Below are 14,313 nucleotides of genomic sequence, written 5' to 3'. Positions count from 1 at the left end.
CTGCAGTAGAAATTCTTATGCAACTAAGTTGCATTCTCAAGGGATTCCAGGATTCTCACTGTAATTCCGGTGTTCAGAATTACACCAAAAGAAAAAAATGCTGCAGTACTGACTTTTTACTTAAAAAATAAATAAATGAGTACATAGGAGCCAGAGGAACACACATTTGTATTCCCATATGTTACAAACATAAAGAAATCACCAAGAGATAAGGAAACTGTGCTCAAAATGTAACAAAAGTATGTGAGCTGTCTTTTTTCTTAATGCTTGGTATTCTGTAAACTATGCTGCTATTGAAGACCTGAAGAAAACAAGGCTTTCATGTTTACAGTGTTATGGTACTCATGTAAACTTTTTATAAGTAACTACTAGTCATAGCATAGCCGAAATTATTTTTGTTTCACAAGTTAAAATTGCTATTTCAAATTGCAGGTAAAACACAAATTCTGTAATGGAAAAAAATTCTTTCAGTTAGCAATTTCTAACTTTTGCTGTAATGAAGATAGAAGTAGACATTTGAGAGCACAGAGGAACATAGAATATCCTGAGTTGGAAGGGGCCCCTCAAGGTTGTTGAGTCCAACTTCACACAGGGAAACCAAAAGAGGTGCAAAGTAAGCATCTCTTTCAATTAAGGCTTGTTTATATGGAACTCATCTTAGTTTTTAATAATTTAAGAATACTTTTTTATACCTGAGCATTCTCAAGTTAGTTTAGCGTAAGTTATTTCAAAGTAAATGTACACTAGAATATTGAATTTCAGAAACTCGGGAAAATTCTGAAACTACATTAATAAATTATGTAAAATTTATTATTTAAAGGACTGAACAGAGTCTTGGTTTCAGACTTATGAAGTCATCCACTGGAAACGTTGAAAGGTGACTGCGTACATATCTGTGAGAATTAAGTTAACTGTGAGCTGCTATTTTGGGTTCCTTACATCTATGTTTTAACACCTGGAGTACCTCACTATATCACGTTAAATATATATATATATGTATGTGTGGGTGTATGTTATGCAAGTATAAATGTACAACCATAAATGTGTGAACCCACTGTGCGTGTTTTATGCCATGTAGCAATGTACTAGAAGATGATCCTTGATTGTTGCATTTCTTAATGTCAAAGAACAATTTGCTTTTTCATTAAACAATCAAAAAAAAAGGGGGGGGGGAGGAGAAAATGTTTACTACTTTTAAAGTTTGGTATGACAGTTAATTTGAGAGTTAATTGTAAACGACAAATTCTAGTGATCAAATTGTCATTAATGTTCTAATATGTTATACTTTTATTTTTGGACAACTTGTTTAAGCTCCCAGGAGGAGAGGCTGAACAAACAGTATTCAGCAAACAAAAGTTACCAGATGTTTATACTTTTTATCCTTCCTGGTTGGTTAGGAACTTCTGTAAGCTTCACTTAGTCTTTGTAGTGATTTTAATGATTTGTGATTTATCAGTGATGACCATTTTCCTAAGTATATATTTTTTTAAGCTTTGTGCATCTGTTGTGTAGTCAAGTAGAACCTCAAGTCTGACAGCTCAAATGAGCTCACTTGAAAATGGAAGGGAACAGTAATGAAAAATGAGTCGCGTTTTCCCTATTAAAATGAGTTCTGTGGAAGAAAAATTAAAATCATGTTTTAAGCTTTCTTACTGTGACACTGTAATATGGAATCATGCATTTTTATTAAATACAGGTTTAATGTTTTCTGATTTTTATTTTGCTCGAGTAAGTTATTTGTTGTCCATGTTAATTAGTAAATAAATAGTAAATTGCCTTCTTCTCTGTATGTTCTACATGATTTGAAAGCTGGGAAATAGTGTACTATTTTTAAAAGCTAAAGAATTGTTTTAAATATATAGTTTAGAGGTTATCTCTATATATTTAAATATCTAACATTGTTCTTCCCTAGTTTTACACTGCATTTTTAAGTTAGTGGCACTCTTATACAGTGTTTTTAATGACAAGAAGTAAGATTTGATAGGTATTCTCTGTATTGACTACTTGGAACCTTTGATTTTCAAGTAAAAATATAATACATAGGCTAACTGGGCTAACCTGAAAAATGGTAATGCCTATATTGTAGCAAACTTCAAGTTCATTTTTAGAGTACATTTAAGGCTGTCCATTTGTTCTGCTGAACAGCACTGGCATAACTACTTATTTTCATCTTACTCCAAGTTATAAATCATGTAGAGAACTGTCACAGATAAAAGGTGTGAAACTAATTAAGAGTTATAAGAATATTAAAAGACACCTATTCTAAATCACTTTTTCTTTCTCAAGTTTGTTTCTAGAGATTGAATAAAATTTTTTATAGTTCCGATTTACAGCAGCCATACATGACAAATTTCAGTGTTCTGTAATCAGTAAGTTCTGGGTTTTGCATGTCAGTACCTAAATGTCTAGGAGTTACAAGATAAGCAAAATGCTAGCTTTTCTCTATCATAAATATAAGTTTATGGGCATGTAATAATGCTATCTTTTGGGAAAATTAACGATCTACGTTACTAGGAAAGTCTAAGATCTTCCTTGTCATTCATATTGTAAATTGGTTTACTTTGTAATCCATTCCATCTGCTTACTTTTAGTAGGGCTGATGCTGACATTTGAACTATACAGTTTAGAAGAGTAATACTTAGATTTGATGAACTGCTATGACTTAATCTCAAAGCTACCACAATAAATAATAATGGGCAAGGAGTGCAAGATTATGCTTTTTTTTTTTTTCAGTCATCCTACAATCAGAGGTTGAACTGGGACTTAGAATTTTTTTCAATCTCAACAAAAAAAGAATTAAGGCTTAGCTGACTGAATTTTAGATATTGATAGTGAATGTGGGAAGCAATCTTAGTTGGCTAAGAGACAAACTAAGATCAATTATAGTGTAATGGATGTAGCTCAAGATAAAGATGGGGAATCAGGAATATCATTCCGTTATTTGGTGCCAAAATGAACAAATTTAATTTAGATGAATGAGTTTTTACCTGAAGTTCTAGGTCCAGAATGCCAAGTTGGGCATACAGCTAAAATACTGTCTGTCTTTAAGAACTCACATTTGAAAACTTGCTTAGATTTCATCTGCCTTTCATCTTTTTTTTCAATTTTGGAAAAAGATCAACTTTAAAAGTAGGAACTAATTTGTAACTAATTATTAATACAAAAAGGGCAAATATTTCAAAGTAGAGGACTATTTTGATGTCAAATTTACAAAGTCTGATGACATTTTGTCCTAGAGTATGTAACAAACTAGTTAAATTTGTTTCAATACAATTCTCTCTAAGAATATGGTGGGCACATAAGCTTTCAGAAAACTTAAATTGCCTTCTGAATAACAAAAACTTGACATTTGCCCACCCTGAAAAAATTAGGGTGACTAACTGGATAAGTACAGAATAGATGTGGTATAGCTTAATTGCTGCGACACTTCAAGATATTCTCAAAGTAGAATGCCATAGATAAAATTTATGTTAAATAGGCATGATTTGACTGAACGAAAACTAGCTCATGGTAGCTAATCATTACTTCGATTCCTTTGACTCAAAGAAAATGGAAATTCTGTAGAAAAAGTTCTGGTTCAAAACTTCTCGCTGGTGATAAATAATCATGAATGATGAGAAGCCTAAGTTGTAATTTAAAGCCAGTCTAATATTAACATATTAGTGCTTTGGAGGGCTCTCAAGGTTGATTTTGATCCAGCTCAATGAACAATGATTTTGGATGAGGATTTGGAGGACCTAATCACAGCGTCGTGAGTTTGCTTGAGTATTTGGGCTAAATTTAGGTATAACAGTGAATGGAATTGCTTCAAAAACTTCTCTGTTTCATCAGAAATACCCTAGGAAAAGCTACTAAGGATGAAAGCTTGTGACTGAGCATCTGCTTTTGTAAATAGAAGGAACCAGCAGAAAAACAGGCAATAGACAGTGAAGCTTTAGACCTACAGGATGGAAAAGCTGGAGAAATCCTGATAGTCAGGAGAGGGGAAATAGGAATTGGATTGCAAAGAATAGTCCTTACTTGTGTAAGGTCCCTGAGTTGGTGATCAGAAGAGAGGATGGACCTTGTCTCCTATTCCTGCTGTCCTGTAAACACAGAAAACCAGCGAGAGTGAACCCTAATGGGGAAGAGGTCCAAGCGTCCAGGTCTTTGGGCTTTAATCCCAAGCGGGGCAAGAGTTGAAGTGATTGAGCATTCAGGTCAAGAGAGTCAGAAGGAGTATTTCACCATTTCACACTGTTCCCTTCCTCCCCCTCCACCCAAAAAAACAACAACAACACTCCCTCTTCACTGAGAAGGTGGTTGCACACTGGAACAGGCTCCCCAGTGAAGTAGTCACTGCACCAAGCCTGTCGGAGTTTAAGAAGCGTTTGGACTGTGCGCTTAGTCACATGGTCTAAAATTTTGGGTAGACCTGTGCAGTGCCAGGAGTTGGACTCGATCCTTATGGGTCCCTTCCAACTCGGGATATTCTGTGATTTTATGCGTAGCCTTAGTGCAATGCCAAACAAAGCCAACTTAGTTAAGTGATTCATTCTCCCTTCGATAAATGCAACTTTGTAAATACTCGGTTTAATGTAATAATTGTACCTGAAAGCCAGGTTTTCTTTTATTACACAAAAATTACTGTGGTGCTGTGTAAACTGGTGTGAAACTTGCAACTTTAGTATGAAAAAGTGATGACATTTTGACTTAGTTTAAAGGCTGGCATTTTAAAGTAAATCAGCAGTAACAGAAAATGTTTATCGTTTGCTGTGTAGTCTTTTTTTTGTATTCTGTTTTATCAAGGATTAAGAATTTAAGTAGCTGACAGACGGAAAATGTGATTGTGGGTTGTACATGCAGTTAGACTTGTAAATATGTATTGTACTTTTCACTATTCCCCCAAAATAATCAGAAGTTTATTTGGGATGAGCTGAATTTAGGCCACTTCAATCACTATTTATTAAACTTTCTTTAACTGATCTAATCCTTTCTTTGAAATGAAAAAATAATGAATGTCCTAAAATAGACTCAGTTGAATTAAATTTGGGAAAATGATCTACTTAAATCTTCAGTAGTTAAAACTCCATTGATCAAAAGATGGAAAAAAGTTTTTTCATCTTATGCCAGCAAGTTTAATTTCTCAAATGAATCCAGAAGTTTATTATTTAGTATTTATAAAAGTAATCCTGGCAGTGTTGAAGAATTAAATATGTTAATTCACAAAATAAGTGATGAAAAATACTGCTTTTTGGTAGACACAGTAGAGCACCTTCTTATGAATGGTGCCTTTTTCTAAATAACTGATATGCCTACTATATGTGCAGGCAATCCTTACCTACTAACAGCTCGCTAGATTTGCTTACAAACTGTTGTTTGAAAACATGTTTCAGACCTTCAGGTTATTTCAGATAAACACAATGTGTCCTGAAAGTGCCCATGTTTCAATAAGAAATGAAAAATGTAGCAAATGGTGCTTCAAACTCTGATATATTTCTTTGTGTATTCATACACAAATTGCAAAATTTGAAATAAAAAACTATTTAGCTGATTATCCATTTGAGGTTAATATATAGTATTCAAAATATTGGAAATTTGGAGTTTATTCAGAAGATGAGGAACTGAAAGATGGAGTCAAATGTTTGAGTGTCATTCTTCCATAACTGAAAGAGAATGGAAAAATAACTGGTGCAAACTATTAATTTAGTTATTTTAATTGTACTTAGCTCTACCTATGTACTATGATAAAATAAGGGGTGACATTTTCGTTTTGAGTTTCTAAATTTGTAATACGCTTTGTTTCTAGGTGATGAAAATGAAGCTTCAGAGTGTGATGTTACTGATGGCTCTTGCAAAGTTTTTAATGAACAAAAGAATAAGCACAATGGGGGGGTGAGAAAAACTAGAAGAATCCAAAAGGTCAGTTTAACTGGTCATATCGTTTGTTAAGTTCATCCTTGAACAATCCAAGTGTCTTTGTACATGCAAATAGAACTTGCATGCTTTATTCACTATCCATTTTAACTTTTCTGACTCTTACTTTCCTTGAAATGTTATGTGGGTGGTGTTCAGATATGATGCCTATAACCCTGGAACTTAACTTTCTGGAAACTTGTGGCAGTCATGCCAAGATGACATTGTATAGGTCAGTAAGCCAGCTTTTTTAGTTCAAAAGTCTCTGAACTAACCTGAACTATCATTTTTGGGTAAGTTACTAAATGGAATAGCTTTTATGTTTTTATATATGTATGTATATATATGTATGTATAGTGGATCATCCCCAATGGATGTATATGCAGAAGAAAGATTTATGCAATAGTTGCTTCTAGATTCAGGGTAAAGCTAAATTTACGATTGGAACTCAGTTTGCATGGGAACAAATGAAGTGAGATGACTGGGTCAGCACCGGATATTTTTTAGGTCATTTTCCCTTGCAAAAGTTTTGTTCTAATTACATGTAGATCTGATCAACAGGAAAATAAATAGAATCTCTTTTCATCAGTAGTGTAGCAGCAAGTCATACAGTTAAAACAAGCACTGAATTGATCCAAGAATGGGAAATCCTATAGCACTGAAAGATGTCTGATGTAATGATATGAAACAAATCAGGTGTTTCGGTGGTAGCTATTGGTGGAGTCTTGAAGAGTTTGATCAAAGTTTTTTAATGCCTTTCTTTCTGTAAAAGTTTCAAGCAGATATAATTACCAGACTGTTCAACCTTTTAAACAGCTTCAAAATAGAATATTATTTTCCATGACTCAGTGATCTGCTCTGGGTTAAAATTACAATTTGACTTCCTGTGTGCATCTTATTGCTTGTAACTTTTCTTAATTATCTCTTCACCTTCTTTTCCTAAATATATACAGACATATTATTTGTATATCTAATAACTGTATTATATAGAATGTATATAGCAAATTCACTCTAGATCTATGTCCTAGTAGAAACGTTTTCAGACTGCTTACTTTTTAAGCTAAAGCACCTGTCCAGAACAGTTTCATTTCCCGTAACAGGAATCTTACTAAAGCTGCTAAATATACATTTATACATCCACAGTCAACGGCTCTTTGTAAGGCGATCTGCAGAAACAGTGCTTGGAGATTTGTCAGATACGTTGGTACTCATTCCTTCTCCTGAGTAATTACACATTATATAGTAGTGCTAGTTTTGATTTTATTGCTCTTAACAAAAGATCCCAACATAACCCTTACACAACAAAGAAAACCAAAAGGCAGTATCATTCCTATTTTTCAAAGCAGGCACCAAACTTTGGCCTTACAGACAGAGGTGGAATATTTAAATATTTCTCCTTGGTGTCTGCTAAACTGTCTCTGATGTAAAGCACACTCTTTGAGGTGTTTAACAGTAACAAGAAATGGAGTAGTAGCTGGAGAAAATTCATATTCAATGTTTTGAGATAGCTTCTTTCACATCCATCCATTTCAGCAAGGTGATAATAAAATTTGATTCAAATGTGTGTAACATAGCATGTGCTCTGTGTCATGTTATGAATGTGATTTTGTAATTTTAAATGTATCTCGTTGCAGCTTGTGCAAATTCATATTGAGACAGTGTTCTTTTTTTAATTGAAACATAAGAACTGTACAAAAAGATTTTATGATGTTTAACTAGCCAATTGGCTGTTGCACTGAAAAAAAAAATTACATCTTATTTTCTCTTCCTCCAGCAATTGTCTGTTAGTATGTATTAAATGTTTATGAATATATTTGTTAAAGATCTCTTAATAATATTTGAGATCTCTATAAATTTAAGATCTCTTAAGTAATATATTTATTTAAGGTCTCATACCCATTATTTGTATGCATACATATGTGCAAACTTTGTAAAGGCAGTGTTGGAGATCCCTAGGAAACTTAAATTGTATATTGTTTTGGATTAAATTAGACCAAGTATCTAAATTTTTGTAAAGAATTAAGTTGCAAAGCTTTTCTGGTACCAGTTGCAATGCTTTCATGAAGATTTAAAATAAATAAATAAATAAACAGGGCAATTTTTTTAATAAATATAAACACTTTTTTAATGGCTGCAGTTTAAACACTACAATATTTTGCATGTTTGACAAGATGAAAATGATGTTGTTAGAAAATATGAGTTTGTTTCCTTCACCTGAAGCACAAAGTATATGAGAGGAATAGCACAAATATGTATATTTAATGGGATTTTATTGAATCATAGTATTATGAAGGATTTTCTGATGTTTATATAACTCTTAAAGTTTATCTTAAAATACAAGTACAAAAAAAAAAAAAAAGTAGCTTCCTAGCTATTTTAATTGAATGATAGTTGAATTGAATTGTGTGTGTATCTCTGGACCTTTTCTGTCTTAAACAAACAAAAAACACTTAATATTTTACAATATATTAATTCCAGAGTATATGCAGTTGTACTAAGTTGTTCCAGTATAAGGCTTGAGGTCATGCTGCTGGTGTCCTGGGAACCCACTGTGAAGTGTAGTGTGTTAAATTTGTTACTACGCTGTAAGTCTCTTAATTTGCAGAGCGATGTAAATTGCAGTTATTTTTTTTCCTAGAAACAGAGTTTGCAATCTAATCTCTTTAAGAGCTCTCTGGATGAGTGCAACTTGTAGACAATGTCCAACCTGAGACTTTTTGCGGTGCTATGCTACAGTTAGCACTATAATTGTAATTCATTCATTACAGTGAATGCGTTTCAGTAGGCATTTGGAGTTTCCTGTGTGATAGTAAATTAAAAAAAAAAATCTGTGGGAAATAGGCAGGGCATAAATGTTGCATTGTTTAGTTTCATGTTTATTTCACTTTGTCATTTGTAGTTTCTTTAATCTATTATAAATCAAAAGCTGTAGGTTCTGTATATGTCTGCTATGCTATTGTGTTATGCATTTGTTTTCCTTGAACTCTTATGCAGGTTGAGTTTCTTTTGTTTTTTAGCTGAAGTCAAAATTTATAATGACTTTTAAGTACTTTTATGTCACAATTTTAGATTACAACTCATATTTCCTTTTGTATATATACTATATATATAGATGTATATATACTATATATATAGATGTCTTTATTGTACTCTTAACGTGGAAGACTTCTAATCACAGTTATTTAAAGGTGTGTTATAAACTAACAAAAGCCATGAAGACAGAGCAGTTTATAACGGCAACTGTAGGCATGTTGGGGGAAGATGGGTAAGACTTTCATGAATCTTTTATGGCATCAGCAACAAAGCTTTTTTGATTTAAAAAAAAAAAAAAAGAAAAATGGTGTGATGTATACATCAAAATCTCTAAAGGTAGATCTAAAAAAAAGGAGGGGGTTGGGGGGGGGGGGTGTCTATGAGTAGTTCCTATAAAACTTACTAGTTTTGAGATACAGCAGCCCATACCTGAGGGCAGGTCATGCTGAGTTGTTGGATAGACACTGTGGATTAATGCCTATGAATGTCAGCAGGTGGCTTCCCTGGTCTAGAAATCTAAGTTAATGATTCTGGATTGCAGTGATAGAATAAAACGTTCACATATTGTGGTGCATTTTTCAGTGATTCCATGTAATTAAATATATGGCTCTTTGGTGCTTTGCATATAGAGGAAAAAGTGAAATACTTGTAAAGCCAAAAATATTCAAACATTTGTTACAGTGGTGTTAATCCATTGGTATAAGGGTTAAGTATTCATTTCGTTGCTTAGTGTCACAAGATGTTTACATTTGTCACAACATTTGTCACATATGTCACAAATGTAAACACTTTGCAGTTTAAACATATGGGAGAAAGCAATTCGTTACGCATAACAAATTAACTGCCGATTTTTTTCAAATAAAAAGTTTTCATTTTTTTTAGAGGGATATGAGATAGTTATAGTTATCTTTGAAAGGACCTAACAGTGTCACATCACCAGAAATGCAATTGCAGTAAATTTACACTCCAAAAAAGACTTAAAAATCCCATCTTTTGAGTGAGTAGAACAAGCTCTTTAACCAAGTGGAAAAAAAAAAAAGGTGTCTTGAGGGATAATTAAAACCATATTTTGTCAGAGACGATAGCATGGACTTAACTGAATTCCTTTAAGTTTTGTTTGTAAACAGATACATCTTGGCTTGCATTTCCGTAGTTCTTGGATTTGGGTGAAGGTAAAGTTGTTAACACGAAACTTAGGAGATTTTTGAGAGAAGGAAAATTTTTACAAGAATTTAGGCTCATGCTGTAGAGAAATTGTGTGAAACAGGCCATCTTTAGATCCTGTTATCAAAATCCTTCTTTTTGGAAATATTTTATTCACGGCGAAACAAATTTAACATCCTGAAAAATCTGCAACTATAAAATGTGAAGCATCTGGCCAGAAATTCAAGAAAGCAGCTTTATGTCTATGTTCAAAATATGCATTTAACTGACTTAAACAGATTGTATATCTTTGTTTTCCTTACAACTTTGATTTAAGCTGCTTTAAATAGGTACATATTTTAAACACTGATACTAGAAACGTTTCTTCAGGTTGTAATTTAAGTGAATATTAAACCAGTGTGAATTGTACAAGGTGGAAGCATACAAAAGCTCATTTACAGTTATCAGTGAAGAAACTGGATCTACACACTTCTGGTCTGAGGAAAATGCTTGATGTAGTGGGGACAGTGGACAGTTGCCCATTGAAAGTTACTCAAATTGATTGTTTTGGGCTGTAGAGATGAGAAGAGTGAATATAGCTGTCAGTAATGAGTGCTTGCGTGACACCATCAGGAAAATTTGATGATACTGACCAAACAAATGTCTGTTGGTGTGACTTTATGCATATCTGATTTGATCCCAGAATGTTTCATGAAGTAATCCTGAACGTTCCTGACCGACTCTATCTGATGACAAGTGAATAGCTGATTTTTGTTTACCTGTGGTTGTTGAGCTGACTCAACATAAAGATGAAGAAGGTGGGAAACAAGGTTTTGAGCAGACATCATTATGAGACAACTTTGAAAGTAGTAGAAGGATTTAATGTTATACATCCCTGTAGAAAATTAGCTTCATTGGAGTGTCTGAAACAGGACACTTATAATCCAACAAGAAAGTTTATTTTTACTGGTAAGACACAGCTTTTGCTGTTGCTGTATCCAAAATGTAGCTGTGATCGTTAGTTTGTTTCAAACATTTGGATTTTATAATAATATTAGCATTTGAGAGCAAAATATCATGTCAATAAGTGTTATTATTTGTTTCATACAAGTGGAATATGCAGATACTCATTTGATAAGATACTTCTTTCTCTTAGTATAAGGTTAAGTAGTGAAAAGAAATAAGTAAAGGAACTTCATATTGGCCTAATGGTTTTTAAAATACTGAAAGATATAAGAGCAATCTATAAGTAAAACTAAAACAGGTATCAGCAAGGATAATATGAGATGGCTAAAACTGCTGAAAAAGTATTCTCAGAAAAACTGGAAAACCAGAGTTTCAAAATATTGCCATGGTGACTTAGCACTTACTGATGAAGTGCTCAAACTTTTCTTTCCAGGAGATAGCTCAGTAAAGGGCACCTTTGTATCCCATGATTTGAGAATGTTTTGTATGTCTCATTTATATGTTTAATGTCATGAATACTCCCATCCAACCTTTGCAATGCAGTTCTGGTTCTGTGCTTTGTCTGTCTAGTGAATTTGATCCCCACAGATCTCCCACATTTAGCTGAGGGCTTCCAGAACAGAAGCTGTACTGCAGGCATCTGCTGCTGCACCCTAGAGTGTGAGTGCTTTGTGCCATGTCCTGATGGCAACTGCTTCATATCACCATTTAGGGACACTACCATTCCCTCCAGGAAAATCTGTAGATGAACCTGGTGGCCTGATCTTATAATTAAGGCCTTGTGCCCTTAGAAATCATCCTCTTTATGACAGGTTTCATGCTAGCTTTTCTGGTCTACCTGCTGAAATCTTACGATCTACTTCTTAATTTGAAGAAAAAAAAAAGTGTATTTTTAAGTCACTCCCTTTCTATGGCGAAAGGTTCAAACTCATCTCAACCCGAGTTTAGAATGTTTCCTGTTCCCACAGGGACACTTGCAGCTGCTGTGGGTTGTAGGTTTTGCTGTTTGAAACACTGGAAACATGTACCAAGACAGTGATATAGGTCATGGTTGACTTTGCAATTTATCATCTCAGCAATCATGGTGATTAATATCCAAGAGCTGAATTCACCCAAGTTCTTATACAAAGTTCTCACTAACGTTCTTTCGTGTCAACAGATTTGTGTATTGGATCCTTTTCAGAACTTTAAGAAATAAGGGGAAAAAACTTCTTTGTGTTTCTTCCATTCAGACGATTGATGGGTATGATGATTTTTGGACCAGAGAATATTAATAAAGCCTTACATAAAGTCAGAACATACTCTTAGGCAACTAGGAAATTGTTCTAGAGCCTCCTCTAGAACAAAAGAGGAAAAAAATAGGGGTACTCATTGAGAAGAAAATCCTAGAGTCCCGAGTTGTTTGAAATACGTCTATGGCATTCTTGAATTTGTTGGTGGAAGGGAGGCTTAGGTGCAAGAAACAGAACTCCTTTTCTCACTCAGATCATGAGGGAAACAGCGCATAAGCTTTGCGTAAGTAACGAGACCGCACACTCTCTGCTTCAGTACTAGAGACATGCATACCTCACTGCTGAAGATGTGTGTGCTTGGTGTGACTTAACTCTAGTTACTGATAAATCGCGGGTCTTTTCTGGTTTTGGAGTATACTGTTACATTTAACACTGAGGTCATAACAGTCATGCCAGAAAACCAAACAACACACTGGACTGCAGCTGATTTGGCAAAGATTGAGCCAAAGATTTCCTTCTTGGTACAGGGAGGAAAAGCAACCAATTAGATATTCTTTTTTTTTTTTTTTTAGTAAACTTAACTCTTGGAAAAATGAATATCCTGAATAAACTTACTGGTATCTGGTATAACTGTATAGGCTGGAAATGCTTTAGTTGATGGAACTGAAAATTATCATAAAACAATCTGAACAAAATACTTCCTAAACTCCCATTTCATCCGCATTTTACATATTTTCAGTATTTTTTTAGTGGATTAACAAATACTACCATTCTTTTCTTCATCAAAATTAAGCTATACATGGATTACTGGTGTCATCTTTGTAGAACTAAGAATGAGCTCACAAAGAAGTCTGCATGGTATAATAATATTTATATGCAATCAGTTAGAAATAGAAAAAACCTTGCACCACATTACTCCTTAATAGATGTACTTTGTGCTAGTAGAATCAGAAATGCTGAAATCAGCGGCCGTTCACTGTAATAATAAATAGTTCCATCCCTACATCCCAACTGCAATGGGACTGGTTTTCTTTGTGCCTTGGTGGCTAGAAGGTTTCTAACAGATGGCTGAAGAGGGCTTACAAATCACACCATGATTTTCACCGAAGCTGTTCTGTTGTTGCCCACTGCCTTTGGAATTTGTTTTTTAATCTCAGTTAGGGCACAGCTGAAGCTTTATGAAGTTCTTTTAGTCAGTCGTAATTCAAGTGTCTGAAGAAATTGTTCACTTCATCAGATCCAGTTATGAAAGCATAAGCAGCTTTAATGTCAGAACAGATGAAACAGATTCACTTTTACACCTTGCTTAAATTTTTGTTGAAATTGTTCACAGAAGGGCACAAACTATTTTTGTGAATCTTAAAGGGGTGCCTTTGGGGTGCTTAAAAATTTCAACAGAAGAAAATTAACTGTGCCTGACTTTCTCACAGATCATTTGGAAAAGTGAGTACACATTGGAAATTATTTGCTGCTAATGATCAAATATATTTATGCTTTAGTGTAGTCTTTAAAATATTTCTGCTTGGATGTATGAGTTTTCTCTTTAACACTGTTTTGCCTCATATTTCTCTTTCTTCTGCCTTGTAATTTCTTTGGTTTCCTTCTTTCACCATTATTTTAATTTTCTGTTAGCTACATTTTAGCTTAGATTGTTTTTCCTCATTTTAGCATCCACTTCTTGAACTTCATGTCTGTCCCATTTGCAGTCTCTGCCTCTCCGTGTTTTCTCATGTTTCATGCTATATGGTCTAGAGGCCAAACTTTACTAGTAAAAGACATTTGAGAACTGGGCTGCTGCTTTTCCTGAGCAATGCCAAGCAGGGAGCCAAACCTTAACTTTTACCTGTTGGAAAAACTTGGGCTTCCCATCAGAATGGGAATCACTCCTGTTTGTGCTTTCTGGGAACCGCTACAGAAAAGCTAATCTTGCTTGTTGGCTTTTTTTCATGTCATGTTGATTGACTATGAAATTTCTGGCTCAGAGATCTAGGCTTCCCACTTTGTTTCAGTCAAAGGAGTGGGAAGGAACATCTTTGTTATGCTG

General features: G+C 34.2%; 1 protein-coding gene across 3 annotated transcripts in view; it reads left to right on the top strand.

Annotated features, from left to right (window-relative positions):
* The window catches only part of MCPH1 (microcephalin 1), a 130,562-nt gene that overhangs the window by 16,518 nt on the left and 99,731 nt on the right, over positions 1-14,313 (top strand). For all 3 annotated transcript variants that reach the window (XM_080584553.1, XM_080584555.1, XM_080584554.1), the window contains one exon: positions 5,789-5,901. In XM_080584553.1, coding sequence (XP_080440679.1) covers positions 5,789-5,901 — 113 coding nt within the window. The remainder of the gene's footprint in view (positions 1-5,788; positions 5,902-14,313) is intronic.

The sequence above is a fragment of the Anser brachyrhynchus genome (genome assembly GCF_964034855.1).
Source record: "Anser brachyrhynchus genome assembly, chromosome: 3".
In the NCBI taxonomy this organism is placed as follows: Eukaryota; Metazoa; Chordata; class Aves; order Anseriformes; family Anatidae; genus Anser; species Anser brachyrhynchus.
This window is presented reverse-complemented; position numbering and strand designations above follow the sequence as displayed.